The sequence below is a fragment of the Vulpes lagopus genome, chromosome 18 (assembly GCF_018345385.1).
Source record: "Vulpes lagopus strain Blue_001 chromosome 18, ASM1834538v1, whole genome shotgun sequence".
Lineage (NCBI taxonomy): Eukaryota > Metazoa > Chordata > Mammalia > Carnivora > Canidae > Vulpes > Vulpes lagopus.
This window is the reverse complement of record NC_054841.1, coordinates 3,147,586-3,170,202: the sequence shown is the minus strand read 5'-3', so window position 1 is coordinate 3,170,202 and position 22,617 is coordinate 3,147,586. Positions and strand designations below refer to the sequence as shown.

Sequence of the window (22,617 nt, the reverse complement as noted above, 5' to 3'; positions counted from 1 at the left end):
CTTTGGTCTAGGACTACATACCTGGAGATCTGGTCTTATAGGCATTTTGATTTAATATTACAACAGTAAGACAAAAGAAGCACCTGTAAAACAAAACATGCTTTTAGTATCTTACAATCTATTCTATGTTTACAGTCAAAATCTTAATACACATAAATAAGCACTGGTGCTTAAACCAAAGGCAATAAATAATTCCAAGTTCCTCATTGTTAATGAAATTACACAAGTGAATCTGGTCAAGGAAGTTTCTGGAGGAAGGCCTGAAGATCATTTATTCAAGACTTCTCTTTTTATAGATTAAATAAATGTTGAAGGTCTTGCCAAAAGGTCACAATACTAGTTAGTGAAAAAATACAAACCTGGACCTCTCTCATTAGGTATAGGGATTCCTGCTGTATTTGTTCCAACTTTGGGGAAAGAAAAATAATCTTGAATTAGTGTATAAATGAAATTCAGGCTAGTAACATAATATTTAGGAAGGGGAGAATATGCAAATATATTGCCAAAGACCAGGCTATATGAGAATAAGAGGAAAAGAAAACCTAAGCACATTGTCCCTTCCAAGAGGAATGGAAAAAAGGAATCAACAGGATTGATTAGCACCACCTGCCATTTTTTTTTTTTAAAGATCTTATTTATTTATATGAGGGAGCAAAAAAAGACAGAAAGAGAGAGTGAGAATGAGCAGGAGGAAGGGCAGAGGGACAGGGAAAAGCAGAATATCCACTGAGCAGGGACATGCTGGCTTGATGCCAGGACCCTGAGATGAGGACCTGAGGCAAAGGCAAATGTTTAACCAACTGAGCCACCCAGGCACCCCAGCATCACCCACTATCTTGACAAAAAGCATCTAACATTTTCAAATGTGATTTGGTCATTAACTCTATAAAGGAAAAGAAATACCATCTTTTCTAGACAATGTAACTGGGATAATTTAAAAATAATCTATATGATGAAGAGCTTTATAATAGAAACACTGGAAACCCAACATAGAACGGCAATTAATTAATCCAAGATGAATATAGAACTATGTTTTAATGAGAACAAGTAATGTTAGTCACAGTCTACTTTCTTGCAGATGTGCTAGTAGAGATATTTAAGGGCCAATAAGGGCATACATATCAGGCAGACAAAAGGCAGGAGTAAAAAAAATCTCTTGTATTTTCAGATCAACTCTAGGGAGAAAAATATCTGATTCCCCAGAGAAACATTTGTCTAAGGAACCAAGTCTATGTGCTCGCTTTGGCAGCGCATATACTAAAATTGGAACCAAGTCTAAAGGTGTTTTTACAGCATTGTCTTGAGTGGAAAAAGTACCCAGATAGGAGTTGGGAATGGGAGGGAAGGTGAAAAATGAATAAAATGTGATATATGATAATCAAATTTATAAACATAACAGATAAACCATAATTTTAGATATTCACAGTCAATTTTAGTTAAATTAAAAATATGTTGCCAAATGATACAAACTATATAATGGCATTTATGTTAAAAATTGTCTTATTTATGATTATATGTCTAGGTATAAGTATATACATATTTGCACGTGTGTGTGTGGTTGGGGGGAGAGAATGAGAGGGACACTATTGGAGAGTTTATCAGCTCACTGGGGAGGAAGAGTAGTGAGTTGCACAGAACTGTAACTTGTTATTTGTGAAAGGCAAGCTTTATTTTTAATTTATGCTTACATGCCTTTTTAAAAGTATAGTAAATTCTTGCCAAAATACAGGTAAGTGGGATACAAAACATGAGATCAGTAAAATGTAGATTGGACTACCGTTGAGGGGAAATGAAAATGACCAAAGCCAGCCTCCATAGTTAAGCAGTTGGAAAGCCCAGCTGCTCCATCCAAACTTATTCAGGGCCTACATGTGATTATGCCCCATCTGGTTGTGCTTGTCTGCTCTGGCCTATATAGTAGAGGGGCAATTCTAGGTCCATGCTAGTTGGGAATTCCAATATACTGATAATGATTCCAAGATTTCTAAATAGCTGGTAGTCATTTTGTCATTTTGCCTGACTCAGAAAACTCTGACCCAGAAAATGCAGGGACCCACTCTTTGGTTCCCCAATTCCAATTAAGGGGTTAACTTATTTTCTACTTGCTTCACTCTTTTTTTTTTTTTTAATTCTTCCCAAGCAATCACAGAAGATAGAAATTTAGGTTGCTTCTGTTTGAGAATGGGTAGCAGCTGAATAATAGTCAAGCCAAGACCTTTCCCAAAATAAATGGAGACATCCACAAATTTAAAGAGTCCACTGAATCCCAAAGAAGACAAATTTTAAAAAGTACATCTACAAACACTTTGAGGTTATTTCTTTATAATAAAGAGAAAACCTTAAGTCACAAGAGCAAAAACAAAAGCATGCAAAAGAATAATCGATACCCTGTTCTTATAATAAATTAAGCTATCAGATACAAAGGTAGCTTCAAACTTCCCTGTACTTGGAAACTAAAATATGTTCTTTTGGACAGTCCACAAGATATAAAAAGATAGAAATTACTAAATATTTAACTGAATATGCATACATACAGAAATCTGTAAATGCAACCAAAACAATACTTAAAATGCAATTCCTAGACTTGGATAAATCTATTAAAACACGAGGAAGAGCAGAGGTAGCCCAAAGTAACAGGGTCACAGGACCTCTAGATGGCAAAGTTATTAAACAAATACTTTAAAGTAATGATAAGTATGTGTACTTAAAGATTACTTAAAAAGAGAACGTTGGCAGAAAACTAGAAACTAGAGTGGGGAGTAAGGAAGGCCACAGAAAATTTGAAAATGAATCACATTATTCGAGAAACAAAAATAATAAAAAACAAAATTATTAAAAATAAAATGGAAAAGATACATACATAAAATGAAAATTTTAGAATAGAAGCTATACCAGAAAAAAACTATCCAGAAAGAAACAAAGATACACAGAAGAGGGAGACAAGAATATAGAACAGCACAGAGGAGAAGTTATAAAGCCCTATGTATCTGTAACTGAAGTCCTTGGAGAGAGTGAATGGGGCAGAAAGAATTCCTAAGAAATGATGACAGAGGATTTCCCAAAACCAATAAAACATGTCAACCTGTGGATTCAAAAAGCCGTATACGAAGCCCAGATAAAGAAAAAGAAAACTATCCCCAGGTGGATCACAGAAACTGCTGACAATCGAAGACAAAAACATTAAAAGCTGCCAGAGAGTAAAAGAGGGTTACTTTTAAGTAGCATCAATAAGCTGATACCTGACCAACGGGAACTATGAGAGCAGAAGACATAGAATAGCATCTTTGTAAAGTGCCTCAAGACTGGACTTAACCTACGTGTAGACCAGATGGACCTAACAGACATATACAGAACATTCCACTCAATATCAGCAGAATCTACATGCTTCTCAGGCACACATGGAACATTATCCAATGTAAATCATATGTTAGGCCACAAAACAAGTCTTAATTAAAAAAAAACTGATATCAAGCATCTTTTCTGACCACAGGATATGAAACTAAAAATCAATTATAAGAAGAAAACCGAAAACTCTACAATTATGTGGTGATTAAACACGCTTCTAAACAACCGGCAAATCAAAGAATAAAAAAATACCTTGAGACCAATGATATGGAAAAGCAACATACCAAAAAATTATGGAATACAGTAAAAGCAGTTTTAAAAGATAAAGTTATAGTGAAAAATGCTTACAGTAAAAGAAAAAAGATCTTAAATAAACAACCTAACTTTACACCTCCAGGAACTGGAAAAAGAATAAAAAACTAAGCCCAAAATTAGTGGAAGGAAGGAAATAACAAAGCTCAGAGTGGAAATAAATGACTCAGAGACAAAAATACAATAGATCAACAAAAATAAGAACTGGATTTTTAAAAAGATAAATAGACAAATCTTTAGCTAGAGTTAGCAAGAAAAAAAAGAGGACTCAAAATCATAAATGAGAGAAACATTAGAATTAATATTACAGAAATATAAAGGATTGTAAAAGACAATGAATAATTTACATGTCAATAAATTGGACAACCTAGAAGAAATGAAACCTAGAAGAAACATAAAAGCTAGAGAAATATAAGGCTGAATCATGGAAAAATAGAAAATATGAACATATAAGTCACTAGTATGGAGACTGTATCAGTAATCAAAAACCTCCCAACAAAGGAAAGTCCAGGACCAGATGGCTTCACTGATGAATTCCACCAAACATTTAGAGAAGAACTAAAACCAATCCTTCTCAACCTCTTCCCAAAAATAGAAGGAATACTTCCAATCTCACTTCATAAGTTAACATCATCCTGATACCAAAGCCAGACAAAGACACTAAAATTACAAAATGTAAAAACAAACAAAAGAATTACAAAGCGCTGAAAGAAAAACTACAAACTAAATCTATAGCCAGCAAAAATATTATTCAAAAATAAAGGGAAGAGGTTTAGAGGAAACATACCTCAACATAATAAAGACCATATATGAAAAATGCACAGCTAACATCATACTCAATGGTGAAAAACTGAGAGCTTTTCCCCTAAGATCAGGAGCAAGACAAGGATGCCCATTCTCACTACTTTTATTCAACACAGTACTGGAAATCCTAGCCACAGCAATCAGAAAAGAAAAAGAAATAAAAGGCATCCAACTTGATAAGGAAGAAATAAAACTCATTTTTTTTTTGCAAATGAGAGGATACTATACTAGAACACCTTAAAGACTCCACTAGAAAACTACCAGAACTGATAAATGAATTTAGTAAGGTCATAGATTTTAAGATATACTACAGAGCTGTAGTAATCAAAACTGTATGGTACTGGCACAAAAAGAGACACATAGGTCCACAGAACAGAAAGCCCAAAAATAAATTCAGAATTAATGATATGGTTAACTAATGTATAACAAAGCAGACAAGAATATACAATGGGGAAAAAAAGGCAGTCTCTTCAACAGATGGTGCTGGGAAAACTGGACAGATACATACAAGACAATGAAACTGGACTACTTTCTTACACTCTACACAAAAATAAATTCAAAATGGATTAAAGACCTAAATGTAAAATCGGAAACCATAAAAATCCTAAAAAAGAGCACAGGCAGTAATTTCTCGGACATCAGCCACAGCAACATCTTTCTATATAGGTCTCCTAAGGCACAAAAAAACAAAATAAAAAGTAAACTATTGGGACTACATCAAAATAAAAATCCTACACAGCAAACAACCAAAAAAAAAAAAAAACAAAAAACAAAGGCAACCTACTGAATGGGGGAAGATATTTATAAATGATATATCTGATAAAGGATTAGTATCCAAAATACACAAAGAGCTTATACAACACCAAAAAAAATCCAATTTAAAAATGAGCAAAAAGTGTAGTAAACAGACATTTCTCCAAAGAAGACATACAGATGGCCAATAGACACATGAAATGATACTCAACTCATCATCAGGGAAATACAAATCAAAACCACAAGGAGATATTACCTCACAGCTGTTAAAATGGTGAAAATCAACAACACAAGAAACAAGTGTTGGTGAGGATCTGGAGATAAAGGAAGTTTGTACACTGCGGTGGGAATGCCAACTTGTGCAGCTACTCTGTACAGAGGTTTCTCAAAAAAGTAAAAATAGAACCACCATTTGATCCTGTAATTATATTGCTGGGTATTTACCCAAAGAATACAAAAACACAAATTTGAAAAGATATACCCACCCCTATGTTTACTGCAGCATTATTTACAGTAGCCAAATTATGGAAACAGCTCAAGTGTCCATCAACAGATGGACACAGAAGATGTGGTGTATGTATATATAAATGTATATAATATAAATAAATGTATATACATTTATATGTATATTATATATTATTATTCTTTTTTATGGCTGACTATATAGTGCATATGTGTATGTGTGTGTGTGTGTGTATATATATATATATATATATATTAGCCATAAAATGCATTCTTGCCATTTGCAACAACATGGAGGGATCTAGAGTATAATGCTAAGCAAAATAATTCAGCCAGAGAAAGACAAATACCATATGATTTCAATCATATGTGGAATTTAAGAAATAAACAAAGAAAAAAATCAAACAAAAAACAGACAAATATAGAGAACTGTTGGTTACCAGAGGGAAGGAGAGTGGGGGAGATAGGTGAGGTGAAATGGATTAAGGTTACACTTAATGTGATAAGCACTGAGTAATTTATAGAACTACTGAATCCCTATATTATATATCTAAAACTAATATAATTCTGTACATTAATTATACTAAAATTTAAATATTAAAATAAAGTAAAAAGGGAAAGAATAATCCCATTTAATATTAAAATATATTACAAAGTCACAATTACTACAGTGTTAAAAACAGGAAATAAATGGACTGATAAAACAGAAGAGAATCCAAATGCATACCCAAATATATATTGTAAGTTCATGTATACATAGAATTTTATAAATCAGAGGGAAAAAGGTAAACTAGTTGATAAACAGTATTAGGAAAATTGACTCAGTATATGAAAAAAATTAGACTTCTATTTCCCATATTCACAAAAATAAACTATTATCTCTCCTACACACACACAAACACACACAATTTTATTAAGGAGCACACAGGAATCTTTATTAACTCAGAATCCACCACCGGCAAGTCCTATAATCATGACCAAATACATTCATTCTTGTAACTCACAACTTTCAGAGAAAAGGGGACTTCAGTTAATTATGCTATTCTGTTTATTTTGTAGATGTTAGAAAACTTCTATTAAAAAAAAAAAAAAGTCAGGGCACCTGGGTGGCTGAGTCAGCTGGGCAACTGGCCCTTGATTTCAATTTCAGCTCACATCCGATCTCATAAGTTGCTGGATCAAGATCCCCTTTAGGCTCCATGCTCATCAGGGAGTCAGCTTGGAGATTCTCTCCCTTTGCCCCCTCCCCCCATCTGGCTGGCTGGCTCTGGCTCTCTCTATAGAATACATAAATCTTTGAAAAAAAAAAAAAAAGTTTAAGGGGAAGAGGAGGCCAAAACAATGCTAAGAAGGTTCCAGGTTGTGCCAATACTGACTGACATTTTCTCTATGCTTTAGAATGGAAATAGCATTTGAGAAACCTAAGTACTCAGGTATGAAAAAAGACATTAATTCACTGTCAAATCCTTCCTCTTGCAGAGCAAAAATATAGTTGCTTCTTGCATAATGAACAACTGCTTCCTAACAGTGCCTATTGTCCTCTTCCTTTTCTTTGCATTCCAACTTGTAGTTCTGCACTAGAAACCTAGTGCACAGCATTAGCAACAATTGCACATGGTGACTGAGGAACATTTTATAGTTCTAAGCAATTCACAGTATTCTTTGACTTGTACACATGTAAATCTAGACATAAACAGCATGGACACAGTATGGATTCTATAATGGCAGAGGTCAAGTAAACACTAGAATGGTGACTAAGTTTATTTTTATAAAATTATTTAATAAATTTTATTTAAAATAGTTTATTATTGAAATAATTTTATTTAAGATTAATGTTCATTAATAACTATTTTATCTTAATCTTAGGAGAATATTTAATATTATAAAAATTTTAAGGGGAAAATTTTTTTTTTAAAGTAGGCTCCATATCCAGCTTGGAGCCCAATTCCGGGCTTGAACTCATGACCCTGGGATCTAGAACACTAGATGGACTGACTGAGCCACCCAGGTGCCCCTAAAGGAAAAATATTTTTATACTATTTCACATTTTTTATGAAAATATACTCAAATTAGTAGATTAAAAATACAATTACATATTGTTTTAATCTTTAAATCATACTGCCAATAGAACACAAACGTAAAAGTCTTGATTGTAATACATTTGCTGATTTATCTAAAATTATGGAACATATACTAATTTCTGACTTTATAGGCAGATATTTTATTACTTATCCGAAATTCCCCAATCATAAATATCACAAGTGAATTCAATTCTTTGATATTCTGACAATATTCAGTCATGAAAACAGTTCTACACATACTGGCCTACACCATACTGCAATGAAGGTATATTTGTAAAGCTAAAGACTCATATTATTTCACAATTTGAAAACTCGACTAAAAAGTTTAAACACTTAACACATATTTTAGGGACACCAGTGTGTACTGTCTTCCTAGGAACAGCGACTGCGGGGGGCAAGTACCCCTACGTCCTGATGCTTTTCTGTCTTCACAACTAAAATAAAGTGAATTTGGATTTAACAAGGTAATTTCCGAAGACATGAAATACTGCACAGAATCACTTATGGCCAAGAGGCACAAAGAAAGCTGATCAGCTGTTCCCAGACAACCGTCCTGCAAGAAGTCGGCTGAGGAAAAGGAAAACTATCAGGCACACAGGCCGACTGAAAGTCAGGAAAACTAGACCACCCAGTGACTCCTCCCTCCCTCCCAAGGCTGGGTGCACACTGGCTCCCAAAGAACCAGAAAGTTGGCACCCTTCACTGAACGGGTCACGCAAGTGCAGAAGGAGACAAAGCGGCACAGTCGTCCACAATTGAGCGAAGGACCAGGCAGCCAGCAGATGCACCCCCCGCCCCCTCCCCGACCTCTGCAAGCGGACCAGCATAGGGCCCCCTCCACCCCTGCACCCATGGCAGATGTCAGGTGCACCCCCGCCCCCCCGACCCCGGAGCCCAGCGGACCAGCACAGGGCCCCCTCCACCCCTGCACCCACAACTCGCATTCACACGCGCTGCCCTCCCTCCTTCCCACCCGCGGTCCCGGGCGGGGGGGGGGGCAGCCGGCCCAGCGCAGCGGAATCCGGACCCGCGGGCGCAGGAGCAGGTGGGAGCGCCGCAAGCCCCGCCCACCCCGAGTCCCAGCCAATCGCGGGCGGCGGGGGCGGGGCCGGAACCTCCTCTCTGGCCGCCGGAGCCTGCCCCGGCCCGCCCCGCCCCGCCCCCGGCCTGCCGCTCGAGCCCACCCACCGCCCGCCACAGTGGCCTCCCCTGAGGCCGGAACCGGCCCCGCACCCCCGAGATGGCTCGAGGCCCGCCCGGCCCGCCCGCCCGAGTCGGCCCCTCAGCCCCGCCTCCGCGCCGCCCAGGCCTCTCCACAACGGCTCCGCTCAACCGTCGGGGGCGGAGGGGGGGGGCATCCGTCCGTCTGCCCGCCCGTCGCAGCCGGAGGCCACAGCCCCGCAGCCCCACCGTCAGGGAGGGCAGCCTCGACGCCCGGCCCCACCTGGGGCCGGAAGAGGCCTCCGCGCCGGGCCCCAGGAGCCGCCGTCACGACCCGCCTCGCGTAGCGCCTCTGGCCTCGGCTCCGCCACGGCTCCTCAGACGGCTGACAGGGGGCGGGAAGCGTCCGCCCAATCAGCGCCGCGTGCGGTGGGAACGACGTCCAATCAGCGCAGCCCGCGGGCCAGGCTCCGCCCCTCGCACGCGGCGGCCGCGCAGGGGTCTCCCGAGGCTGGAGCCAGGGGCGCCGCGGTGGGCGTGGCCCGGGGCGGGGCCCCAGAGGAGGCCCAGGCATCCCCGCGGGGCCCTGCACGGCCCTCCCGCGGCGCGGACGCGCCCGGCTGCCCCGACTTGCCTCTCTGCAGGGCGCCGAAGGGCACGGGAGTCCCCTGGCCTGCCCAAGGGCACCCTGGAGGGCGGCGGCTGGGCGAGGCCGCAGAGACCCGGGTCACTGGGAGAACCTGCGAGGACTGCGAACCGGATGAGGCCAGTCCCCACTGAGCCCTGGCCCCGCCCACTGCTGCCCGGCCACGCCCCTTCGAGGCCACGCCCCTTCGAGGCCACGCCCCAACCCGGGTTCCCTAGAAGCAGGGGGCGGGGGGGGGGGCGGGTGCCTCCCGCCCTAATTAGCTAAACCCCAGACTCCTGGGGGACATTAGGCTGCGGCCATGCAGCATCATCAGGATAGGCCCAGACTTTTTAGAGCATTTCCATTTAAAGTATCAGTTTAAATAACAAGATCAGTGGAAATGTCTGTGGTCTAAAATATGAAGCAATTCAGAAACGGATACAGTGGACAAGCGCCCTGAACTCGTCTCATCTTGCCGCTTTTTAGTAGAGAAGAAAAATGATAATCTTTACTGTTTCATGTGTCTGGAAAGCATGGGGATGGGTTAGTAAACCACCACATGGAGGATAAAAGCAGATCATCTTATTTGAATTGTTTTTATTTATTTTTTAATTGTTTTTAAATAGGGTTTTAGAGTATGGTGTTAGATGGAAAAGCTTTATCAATCAATCCTAATTGGACTTCCAATTAAAGTTAACAAGCACATCCTGTCACAGGGCGGAGCATGTGGACTTTGGTACAGGTTTCAATGCTGACTCTGCTGCTTACCGGCTGTGGGTCTTTAGAAGAATTACTAAGCCTCTCTGAGCATCAGTCTCATCAGCTGATAGAGATATTATCTACTGGGTAATTTTCAGAGTTAAATGAAATCAACCACATGCAGTACGTATCACTGTGAGCAAGCAAGAATGAGTGCGCAATAAACGTAAATCAACGTTAATTTCCTCCCCCTGCGTGCCAGGCTTCGTACTGGGTGAGGGGCTCAATCCACATTCATCACTCCTTACACAGCATCCAGCAAGCATTGAGAGAAGTGGAATCACCATCCCATACCCCATGTTCCCTTAGAGCTTTTTGTCAGATGTTAACACTGACCTGGCATAAAAGATTGCATTTCAGTTTCTCAAAGACATAACACAACTGTGATGCTAAAGCTGAGTCCTACAGTTTTCCTTTTTTGGCAAAGGCACTAAATTTGAGAGTGTTTTGGGAAGAATAAGACTCATGTCTGCAATGATTTTTTTTTTTTTTGCAATGATTTAAACAAGAAGTTTCTTAAGTCTTATTTCTAGAATTAGACCACAACAAAGACACACCTCAGATGATAATTTATCCACATACTTTAATACTTAGGCTTTAGTAAAATCATCTTAAATGACCTTAAAATATGTTTGGGGAGACAACCCCCACAATTGCACAATCCACTGCAAAATTTTAACAGCTAAGCAATATAGGCATTTTAGGATCTGAAAGCTCTCCTTAAGCTGAACTTTATCAACTTCTTTATCAACTAGGCAGGTATATTTAAGTTCTTAAATTTTTAAATGTTGATTTTTTTTAAAAAGGCACGTTGAGGTTCTCTTAATATTGAAGATAAAACATTTACTGTATATTCCATGACCAGAACCTTTTTGACAAGTGACTTTCACAAGGGCAAGATTCTTTACATGCCTTTACACAACAATACATTTGGCAGCTCTAACTCTTATACCTGAATGCTCTGGACAATTGTCTTGCACTCTGGGCTGGGGCCAAGGACACAACAGCCAAGGCTCTTTCAGGCTTGCTGACCTAATTGGACAGTTTATGAAACAGCAGGAAATGGAACCAGGCTTCCACTCTGTCTTGCATGTCAATGTAGTGCACAGTGCTAATAGCCAAAGGTTCAACTGAATCACAATACTTTAAATCAAAATTCAGTGTTCTTACTATAAAAAAGTACCAAAGAAAGTCATTCCTCTTCTTGGAATTTTACAAACACAGACGTTGCAATTATAAAAACAAATTGGTTAAAAGGTAAAGCGTATCTTTGACATACTGATTTGACAAATGTTATTAAGTGCTCAAAAATCCAGAGTTAATTCACTGGTGACAGTGATCACAAATTAATCACACTGGTTTCAACTGTTATCAGAACTAAGAGTCACAAGTTGAAGGCCTTATTCATTCCGGATGGGTTTTCCATACCGCAGTGCTAGCACCTGCTGCCAGACCACCACTCAGCACCAAAAGAAGTCATCAGCGCCTTGCTGGGAGTTTTAAGTCATCGTGGCATCCGGCAGGGGACAAAGGCCTTGACTTCTTGGTTGGAGATTAAAAATAAAAAAATAAAAAAAAATAAAGAAAAGCATTTAACATTTTAAAAACTGGGGGGAAAAGTCCAGACAATATTAGAAACTCTATCTGAAGGCACAAAGAATAAAGTTGGCAGGTAGCTGATAAAACTGGGTGTATATAAAAACAATTTAAAACTATTAAAAAGTATAAATATTGGTGATTTTTCTTTCCAGGGCTCCAGCTATTGATGAAAACACCTGCCAGTTCCACTTGATAACCTGACTTCTGAAATATCCTGACCCTTAAGCAGACATAAGAGTCACCTTAGTCATCAAAAAAGGTAACTGCAAAGAGCATTGCTGCCTGACATTTTTCTATAGAGTTGTCTGAAAATTGAAATAACTTAAGGCAGGATTCCTCAAAATGTTTAGGTAGCCTCAAACCTAAACAGAATGGCCTGATAACATGCAGATACATTAATTACCAAACACAAAGAAGGAGAGCACAGGAAGTAAGAGAAGAGAGTGCAAGAGAAGGGACTGTTTTGGTAGTTTTCAAAGTCTAGCTTTTTCCCCACCTTCCTCGGCTGTTGGTGTAGAAGACACACGGCCTAATAAGCAGGGCAGCCTGAACTCCCAGGAATGGCTGTGTGATGAGTGATGAGGCATACATTTCTTGCCTATTAATAGTTTCCCACTGTTCGAAGTCTACAGACATTGGCAAGCAAACCTAGTCTCAGGTTTTCCTTGTCCCAGGGCAGAAATGCCTCAAGGGACGGTGATGGGAGTCACACCGTACATTCTGTTTACGATGGGCACAAACACACAAGCCTGACTTATATTCTAGCTCGTTAAATCCAGACTGTTCCTGAGAGAAAGCATCCAACAACGGTAAAATGTTCCAACACCACAATGGCAATAAATAACAGCTACATTTACAAAGACCCAATCAGGACACATGCAAAAGTCACAGGCTTTGGTAGCAGGAGGATGCGTCTTTCCAAAAAACCAATCAACCAACCAACCAACCAACCCACCCACCCACCCCGCCTAGGCCCTCTCCAGAGGGGCCAACACCGCCATGCATCCTCCGCCCACCCAGCACCCTCCCCCAGCGCATTATACCATGGCCTTCTGGCCACCTGAGGCTACTCTTTAGACCTAGGGACACAGATGTTTCAAGTAGATGATGGAAAGGGCCACAGCCTGGAGGCCTTGGAGCAGAAGCTGAAGTCAGAAGGCCCAGGCCGTGGGGGGGGGGGGGGGGGACAGTCACCGCCAGGATGGGGGAGCCCAGCGACGAGGCCCCCGCGGCTGGGCTCGAGAGACGCCCTCAGATGAAGTGGATCCAGCTCTCCTCGCACTCCCCGCGAGGCATGTGCAGCGCGTGGTTGCGGCACGTGAGGCTGTAGTCGCGGCCGTGGTTGTTGTCCCAATACTCGGCGCCCGCCACCCGGTAGCGCAGCGCGAAGTGCACGCGGGAGCCGAGCGCCAGCAGGAAGGGCGGCACCGGGAAGCCGAAGGCGAAGACGTCCTCTGTGCCCCCCGCGCCCGCCGGCCCGCGCCACCGGGCCACCGCCTCGTGCGCGCTGCGCCAGTCCGAGAAGGTGTAGCGCACCGCCACCTGCTTCTCGAAGGCCACGTTGCGCACGCGCACTGTGCCGCTGATGCCCAGGTCCGAGCAGGTGACGCGCTCCAGGCAGACGAGCCGCTGCGCCAGGCGCTCGGCAAAGTCGGCGGCCTCGATGGGCGGCGGGAAGTCGGGCACCAGGCACTGCAGGGTGAACTCCAGGTCCTGGCTGCTGCAGCACAGGTCCGAGTTGATGGCGAGGCGCGACAACACGTGCAGCGGCACGGCCGGGTCCTCGCCCGCGTTGAACACCTTGACCTGCGCCAGCTCCAGGCCCAGCGCGTCGGCGAAGCGCACGCGGAGCTGGCGGCTGCAGCCCGGCCTGCACGCGGCCCCCGACGCGCCCCCCGCCTTCTGGCGGCGCTCGGGCGAGCTGGGCAGCGAGCGCGCCCGCCGCAGGATGATGGGCCGCAGGCGGGGGTCGCAGCCCGACGGCGCCGGGGGCGGCGGCGGCGCGCGGCCCGGGCTCCCGGGGGGCCTGCAGGGCCGCGGCTCGGGGGCCGCGCCGCCGTCCAGGTCGGAGGCGCAGCTGAGGCTCCGCGGGGCGGGCTTCCGGGCCCCGGGGCCGGGGGGCAGGGCCGCCGAGCCCCGGCCTCCGGACATGGCCCCCGCGCCCGCTACCCCGGGGTCCCCGCCGAGCTCCCCAGTCCCCGGCGGCCGCCGCACCCGCAGCCTGCGGGGAGCCCCCGGGCCCGGCCCCGCGCCCCCCGAGTCCGCGCGCAGGTCTTCCGCTCCTTGCAGCCGGAGCGCAGCTGCAGACACGCGCGCCGTCCCCGGCCCGGGGAGCGCAGGGCGGGCGCCTCCCTTCGGCTTCCGCGGAGGTCCGGGGGGCGAGGCTGCGCGGGCGGAGCCGCCCCTCCCGCCTCCCCGCCCCCCCGCCCCCCCGCCCGCCGCCTTACTTACACGGCTGCAAGTCGGGGCGCAGCTTCCCGGAGAGCCTGCGCCCCGCCCCCCGTGACGCCGCGCGCCCGCCCCGCCGCCGCCCCGGCCCTGCCGCAGCGCGCCCGCGTCCGGCCTCCCCGCCCCGCGCCGGGAAGCCTGGCGGGCGGCCTCGTCACGTGTCCTCGGCGATCGCCGGACAGGTCTGACCCATTTGCGTGTGCATCTGCCCGGGCCGCGCGCCTATCGATTGCACCCGCCGAGGACGAGGAGAATGCATGCTTCGGGCCCTCGGACTCGGGGCCCCCGGGCGGGGGGGGGCGGGGGCGCGCGCCGGTCCCCGGCTCCTGTGAAGCCTGGAGCCCGCCAGCTCTTTGGACGTCCGCGCTGCAACCTGGAGCCCCGGCCAGACCGGGGGAGCCTCGCTGCCCGGAGGACACACGTCCTGACCACTCACCACCCACAATGCTTTGCCGCCGGACCGCGGGCCAGGTCCCCGGGGGGTGGGGAGGGGGGCGGTGCTGCCGCTGCTGCTGCTGCTGCTGCTGCTGCTGCAGCCTCTGCAGCCCGCTCCGGGCGCCCAGCCCCCCCCCCCCTCCCGAGGAAGACGTGGGACGGAGAGTCAGTGCCTGGTGATGAATTAATGCCGCCGCCCCGACTGGGGCCCTGGCGCCCAGGGAGCGTTTCTGTAGCCAGACTCTCAGACCTTCAGCTTTGCTCAGTGGGAGCCTGCACGGTCAGGGAAACCGCGAGCTGGCTTAGCATCCTGAGACCCTGTAAGCATTTGTTTCCTGCTGCACACCGTAACTTGGCGCTGAAAGCGCTGCCGCTCGCGGTGTAAAAGGCCTGCCAGGTGAAATGAAGTGGAAAAGGTGGAAGTGCCATTTCCAGGCAGCAGTTTGGGGCCTGGCGTGGTGTAGAGAGGGTTCCTTTATACTGTCCAGAAGGGCAAAGCAGAAGGAACACCAGACTATCAAGGGAGGGTTGGTAAAGGACCTTCTCTACATCTAAAATGAACCAAGGCTTGCAGATGGTGGTAGGTCATGAATTGTCAGAGCCTGTGTACCCCGGCTGAAAAGGCATACCCGCTGATGAAAAGGAATACAGCCAAGTTTGGGGAAGGGAAAAAAAAAAAAAGAAAAGAAAAGGTCTTCTATCTCACCGCTTTTCTATTTTGCAGAGGCAGAGGATATTATGGAAGAAAGTATTCACTTTCAAATCAGGGCCCTGTTAGTAGGCCACCCACTCAGGGAAGACAGCATTCTTGATTCGAGTCAACTGAATTTCACAGAGATGCTGTTATATGATGATCTGTATTACTATAGTGGTGATCTTTGAGTGGATTGATGTGATCCTGAAGGCAGGAGAATTAAAGGGGAGCCTGCCCAATAGAATTCTAGTTCCATGAGGGTTATGTGCCTAATCCTGGCCATTTTCAAGGCTCTCCTGTAATTACTTGTTGAATGAATGAATGGGTGGACATCAGAGATTGGAGTAATACCCGACCTTAATTATTAATTAGCTCCACATGTTTCCTGAAGGTGTTATTTCCAAGGAGACTGTGTGTGTGTGTGTGTGTGTGTGTGTATAAGGAGAGAAAGTTTCAAAAAACAAGGTGAACCTGTAAACAGGAGGTGGTCCCCCCCCCCAACATTTTAATACTAGGCAAGTATTTCAAAACAAACAAGTGGAAGCCAGCCCAGTACTTGGTGGCAGGACCATTTGCAACCCATACTTACGGGCAGTGTTCTGTTGCTTCTAGTTCCGGTGGTGAGGACTCCTTTCCAAATATAAGAGGAATAAAGAAGTCACTTCCCCAGCTGTCATCATCTGCCAACAGATTGAGCAAGAATATTTCAAGCACTACAGAAAAGGTGATGTAAATTTTGAGGGAAAATCTTACTTAGATTTGTTCTGCCGTTTTGTTTGCTTTGTGTGTATGTGTTGTCATGGTATTTATTACTCCCTGTCTGTTTTTTTAGACAGTCCATCAAACCCTAGAAAATGATCAGCCATCTGATTTTTTCAAGAAAGGGAATAGGGTGAATAAATCTCATCAGAAAAGCAGGTAAATAATTTTGATTGCTTTGTCTTGCAAAAGGCACATTATATCAGTTCTCCAAGCTGAATATGTGTGGCTGGGAAAAAAATAGTGTCTGTGGATAAGAAATACGTATTTATATTTTTTATGATATAACAGCAGACATGAGTGGGCAAAATGGTTTTAAACACTACTAGTTAGTAAAAATTCCAGAGGTCATAATTCTGCCACTGTTAGCAGGGTCTGTAATTTTGGGTAAGCCCCATAATCACCATTCTTTGGTTGTTTCCCTTTATATATATATATATATATATATATATATATATATATATAAAACGGATACTGATAATCAACTTTTCTTGATGTGCACTGACAGCTAAAATCAACAAAAGTTATAACAGGTTTGGTTATGGGTTCCAAATAACGACAATTCCTTTATCCATTTCCTCAACATACACTGAGCACACGTTTCCACATGTTCCGTATTTATTAAGAAACAACATGTATTCAAATGATTGCTTACTGTGGTAGAAACCACTGGACAGGTGAACCTCTGATGTTTCCAGACAGCATGTTTACCACCCATTTTCTTTTACCCAATTTAGTGTTCCTGAGAAGTATTATGAATCCTGGTGAAATGCTATGTTTTGGGTAAATACACAAAAAAAGAAAGTATTTTCAACTCTGTTATGAGGTCCTGCCTCAGCCTACGTCACCTTGGGGGCGAATCGGTTGCTCTGCTAGTAGCGCTCACTGAAGTCATCATTCAGCTGTAATCCTATGTTCTCATTCATACTGTGTTTTAAGGCACCAGATGATTTTTTTTCTCTCTCTCCGTTTAAACACAGTTTTCCTGAAATGCGTTTCCTATTTGAAAGTACTCTAATAAGCTTTTGATTTGAGGTGCAGGTTGTCTGTGCTACCCTCGTCCATATTAAGATCTTACACGGCTCAGAATCACCACCAATCAGTGATTAAGTGCTACAAAATTTGCAGTTTGCATCTTGCTTACTTTTCTTTGAAAGTAGGCTTGAAGAAGAAAGCATTGGCTTTTCAGCCATTAGTGTCATTAAACGCTGTTCCTTATTAGCAGAACAGATTGAGAGTTTAGGACAGATTTTCTCCACACTGATGTTTTTTTTTTTAAAGTACCCACGACTGGTCTAAAACTATGAGCACTTTACAAGATGCCAGTGTTGTTCTTAAGTGGTACCACCTGATACCCCGCAGAATCCATACATCTCCTTTTGGCACCTGCGACCCGCAATGCTTGGCTAGAGCCGGCTGTGGCCTGATGCTCTGCAGGAGCCGCCCGCCTGCCCGGGCCCTGTGGGCCATCCCAGGGCCAGCTCAGACTGCTGCTGCACAGGCCACTTTGTTTGTCTAATCACAACCAGGCCGCTTTGTGTCCTATGAACTAAGAATCACAGTTTTATTTCTCACAGCAACATGAATGCTGGCCCACCTTGGACTAAAGTGCAACGTTCAAAACATTCTTCAGGAAAAAGGCAGAGTGCATCCCAAGTGCCCCACGTGTCCCCCCCGCCGCCCGAGGTTGGACCCCGGGAAAGCAGCTCCCTGCAAGGAGACCCTGAAAGGAGCCCCCTGGGCCCCCGGCGGCGGGGCGCCCCCTCGGGGGACCGGCTGTTCCTGGAGCTGCAGTGCAGGAAGGTCAGGAAGGAGGCTGCGGCCGAGGACGAGGACAGCGCCAGCGACCTGTCGGACTCGGAGCGGGTGCCCATGCCACCCGCCGCGCGCGCGCCCCCGGAGCTGCAGCTGCGCGCGGAGCAGATCGACGAGGCCGCAGGGCCGGGCCTGGACCCCGACTCCGAGCCCTGGGCCGCCCCGCCGCCCGCCTACGGCTACGCGGACTTCCTGCCCGCCCCGTTCAGCTCCTGGGACCTCCGCGACCTGGCCGCGCCCCCGGGGACCGAGCCCAGCCCTGCGGCTCGGGGCGGCGCCGCAGGGCTGCTCGCCAGGTACATCGACAGGCTGGTGCAGCTCGAGTGGCTGCAGATGCAGACGGTGCAGGGCGAGAAGGGGAAGGGCGCCCGGGCCAGGCCTCCCACGGGCCCCGGGGCCACGTCGGGGGCTCTGAAAAGCCCGGGCAGGGCCAAGCTGGTGGCCAGCGCTGCAGCTAGGCTTCCCCAGGACGTGGCTGGCAAGCCACCTGCACCCCGGAGGAAGGACCTGTCCCACGAAGAAGCACGGCCTTCCTATTACGCCTTTGACCGTCCCCCCAGAGCCCCCCACGCGCGGGGCAGCAGGCCAAGTTCTCAGAGGCCAGCCCTGGAGGCGAGGACCGAGGAGCAGACAAAGAAAGCGAGTAAGAGCCCCAGGCTGCAGCAGGGCTGGCATGAGCCCTGCGGTGACCGTGGTGACCCCAGCAGCCCCAGAGCTCCCCCGCGGGGGGCCAGCGCTGCAGACCCCACTGACCCCCGCGCAGCCCCCAGAACGCAGGCACACACGGCGCTGAAGAAGAAGGGGGCTGCGAGCACCTGCGCCCCTGCCACCACTTCCAGCGAGAAGAAACCCAAAACCAATGGAGCGAAGCCAAGCACGTATAAACTCAAATAATAACCCGACACAACGATGAGCTGCAAAGACATGCAGACACCTTGAACGTTAGAGCTTTTCCGAAAGGGACAATACTGTGAATTTTAGGACGTTTTACTCTCAGTCGTGGATTGAGATCCCATCGGTGCAGCCCCACCCTCGCCCCAGCCAGACGAGGCTTAGTTCCAAGGAAGTGTGTCTTTCGATAAGCCTTTCTTGGTATTGACAGTCTTAAGTAAATGAGAGCCCTTTAGATAAAATTTAACCCAGGTCTGTGCCATATAAAGACATAAAATGACAGGGAAGGAGAGGTGTACCCTGGAAGCAGCAGCCAGCCCACACCTGAGGCCGGCAGCAGGGTTCAGCCCCCCCCCCCCCCAACTCCATGCAGAGCACCTGCATGGAAAATGTGATGCGGGCCGGCTTAAACTGTGTGGAATCTGAAACATATGAAGTACGGTTCCTGGTGTCCTCCTCGTAAACTATCCAAGCAGAAGTTGTGCTATTTCAGGCCCAGGAGAGGGTCTAGCTCTTCCTCAATGTAGGGAGCCTCTCCTGAGAGCAAAAGTATTAGTAAGCTGCTTGTTCTTTCCAGACCATGGAGTCTAATACTTTCATGGTTTGGAGGGCGGGGGTGGGGGGGTTGTTTTATTTTGTTTTGTTCTCAAGGTGTTTTAATGAAACTCAGAGGTGGTGGTGAAGTCCACCTTCAGGATTCCCTTCACTGAGGTTAAGTAGGGCAGAGACTTGTCCAGGTGGAAGCAGTAGGTCTCAGCAGGACCCTCACTGGTAGGTGGGAGCCAGGAGTGAAGCCTTTAGCACCCTGGCGCTTCTGGCGTGTATGCCTTCTGGAAGAGGTGGACAGGAAAGCCACCATTTAGAGTTTGTGCATGAAAGGCCTGAAACCAGATAGATACACATGAAAGCACTGTGACTGTCACAGTAATCACATTACTGCTTTGGGACCTGGGTCCTGCTGTTTGTAGCCAGCACAATCCGTTTTAAGAACAGGATTTTATCACCTTGCTTCAGGGCAGAGGGGTGAGGACACATTTCCAGATGGAGTTGGGAGTGTCTTCTTAACATCCTTACCCCATCCCGTGGTCTGCTCGGTCTTCTAGTTGCACTGTGGGGTTTCTGTTGAAATTGTAAATATCTGTAAACCCTTCGGTTGACTGCTGGATGAACAGGATGTTTTAATGACTGCAGCTGACTTTATCTCTTTAAATGATTATTCTCTTTGTTTTCATACATAGATGTTTCTCTTTTTCTCTTTTTACCTCTGGGGAAAATTAAAAACTTAGCACTTTTCATTTGAAAGTATATATATATACTAGCTTGCAGACTTCACAGAGCAGCTCATGTCATCCAAGTCACCTAAGTCAATAGCACAAGGGCAAGACGCATTTATTAATGAAATAATGGGCACAAGTTAAATATTAAGATCCCATTCTTAAAAATCTGACCTTAATAGTATGTTAAACAACACATACAAATTTTTATGGCAGTTTTCTTTTCTTCCAAGACTGTATTTCTAGATTTTCATAGATTCCTTTGTATATTCTTTATCTTTCACACCACCCTACTGGAGAGAACATGGTCTTGCACTAGGATCTTGTACCTTTTAACAGGAACAAAGATGTGCATCTAGTGGACCTTACTTCCCTCGTTCTCAGTTACGCTGTAACTTTTACACTTGGTGTGTGCATTGTGGTGTGCAAACGTAGCACTGCTCTTCCTTTACCTCTCTGTGGTTGCTGCATGGCACCCCATGTGTCCTTCACCTGGGCTGCTGCTTGTGAGCACAGGCGCACTAGTCCTTTCTACACAGCTGGCACTGCCGCTCATTCATGATGCTTCCTCTGCTACGATTTGTAACGCAGCTCTTTATAAGATTTCAGGGCCGATAAATCTCCGTAAGCACATTATATCCATATGCATACTCCTGTTATTAATACTATGGGGTTTACACCAAATTGCTGCCTTCTCCAGGAATGCTCTGTGTGGGTAGTCTTGGAGGTCCTGCAGGGTGAGGGTCACATGCTCACTTTGCCTTGTGTATGTCTGAGCCGAAGGCCACCCTGATTAAGGAATTTAGAGGTGGTGCCTCGGATGTTATATTTGTCCCTTGCTCTTTGAATCGAAGTCAGTTGCCTCATTTGGGGAACGGTTATCATGTCACATGTTGAGACAATTTTAAAAGCCTGAAAAAGTGACTTTGCTTGTTCACGTTTTTGCCTCAGGTTGATAGTTTATTTTAACCAGTATTCTTGGGATTGGATCAGAGCTCCTGATGAACAGCATGGGTTCACTGCAGAACGTAAGCACAATCTCGATCCCATGATTTCCGATACACACACCTGACTCAGCCTCATGTTCTAAATGCTGCAGACAAGAATCCCACCAGTTTCACGCAGACGGCGCCGGAAAGCGGAGTCGTGGCGTCCTGTGGTTGGTCAGGTCTAAGCAACCCAGCATCCTGCTAGTCTGGGGACGTGTCACTGTATTCAAAGAAGTGCCTGTCATTTCTGGGAGTTGTTTACATACATGTTGTGTTTAAACCAATTGAAATAATCCAAGGTTAAAAAAAAAAAAAGGTGTAGAGAAAGTTAAGAAGAACTACTTTAGGCTTAGAATCAGTTAGCAGAAGCTGTAAAAACATACAAAAACAAACTGCAACAACCTATCGGTATTAGCTACAGTTCTTTAGTTTGGGAGTATTTCTCAAATCTTTACTGATGACACTGGCCGAAGGTTTGTAATCCACTGGCAGGGCAGGGGGGTGCCTGTGGCAATAAAGATTGGGGGCATCGTTGGGCTCATGGCAGCTATGGTCTGAAAGGAGGAAGGCTCGTCCTGGTTCGTAAGCCAGTAGGCTAGTTCCCAGAGAGACAGAACAATCTCTACCGTCATGATTTAAATATTGTCTAACGCCTCTTTATGCTCACTTGAATAGTTAAAAATAGAAAACTCTAGGTCGTATGTGTTTCAAGGTAACCGAGAAGCGGTATTTATAATTTATTCATGTGCATGTACAGAGGTCCGTTTAAGATGGCCTGACCCAATCGAGCATGTTTGTTATTTGCTGTTATAATGATTATATGCTTGGTTTTGTACATAATAAAACAATAACGTGTAAGTTTTTGTGAATCTGGACTTTTCCCTCCTTGAGATCAGTTACACCGTAGGAAATGCTGTATGGACATTTCAGGTAAGGTTTTGTTTTGCTTGTGAGTTTACTAGGAAAAGAACAATAAATGGGTGTGGCTGTTTGGCAGATTTAAGTCCATACCTTAATGAGATAAGAGTTGATGAGTGTTTCTAGAGTCCTTCCTCTTTCTGGTACAGAGCGGGAGACACCCCAACACGTGAGGATCTCCCCGTGTGCCTCTTCCAAAATGGTAACTTCTCAGCTTTCGGAGCAGCTGTTCATGTAGTTCTTTTCCTGTGTTTCTCTCATTTCTGCCTGGACATCTCACAGAACCAGTGGGCAGGAGACTCTGCGCCGTGTCCCTTCTTAATACTCAGCAACGAGCATGCCAATATTACTAGGAGCATCTGAGAAGCACTGCTGGTGTTTTCCCTGAGTCCCCATTCCTCTTATTCCCCTGGAAGGTGTCAAACAGGGAACTAGGACAGAAATTGAATAAAAGTAAAGTGATGTAATAGGAGGAGCTCACACGCTCGTC

General features: G+C 45.7%; 3 protein-coding genes across 4 annotated transcripts in view; 1 reads left to right on the top strand and 2 right to left on the bottom strand.

Annotated features, from left to right (window-relative positions):
• SYCP2 (synaptonemal complex protein 2) overlaps positions 1-9,613 on the bottom strand; it is a 70,670-nt gene extending 61,057 nt beyond the window's left edge. The window contains 2 exon segments of the mRNA XM_041733249.1: positions 22-83; positions 9,202-9,613. Of these exon segments, the coding sequence (XP_041589183.1) occupies positions 22-45 (24 nt within the window). The 5' untranslated portion in view covers positions 46-83; positions 9,202-9,613.
• A 1,258-nt stretch (positions 9,614-10,871) lies between these two features.
• Positions 10,872-14,192, bottom strand: PPP1R3D (protein phosphatase 1 regulatory subunit 3D). Its single transcript, XM_041733248.1, has one exon. It carries the CDS (start codon positions 14,053-14,055, stop codon positions 13,156-13,158), a length of 900 nt encoding a protein of 299 aa, XP_041589182.1. The 5' UTR covers positions 14,056-14,192; the 3' UTR covers positions 10,872-13,155.
• Positions 14,192-22,067, top strand: FAM217B (family with sequence similarity 217 member B). Of its 2 annotated transcripts, none has more exons than XM_041733246.1 (4): positions 14,192-14,534; positions 16,094-16,205; positions 16,314-16,399; positions 17,818-22,067. In XM_041733246.1, exon 4 carries the CDS (start codon positions 17,822-17,824, stop codon positions 18,947-18,949), a length of 1,128 nt encoding a protein of 375 aa, XP_041589180.1. In that variant the 5' UTR covers positions 14,192-14,534; positions 16,094-16,205; positions 16,314-16,399; positions 17,818-17,821; the 3' UTR covers positions 18,950-22,067. The 2 variants fall into 2 exon arrangements, with proteins under 2 accessions (XP_041589180.1, XP_041589181.1); XM_041733247.1 differs by lacking the exon at positions 14,192-14,534 and adding an exon at positions 15,005-15,107.
• The last annotated feature ends 550 nt before the right edge of the window (positions 22,068-22,617 follow it).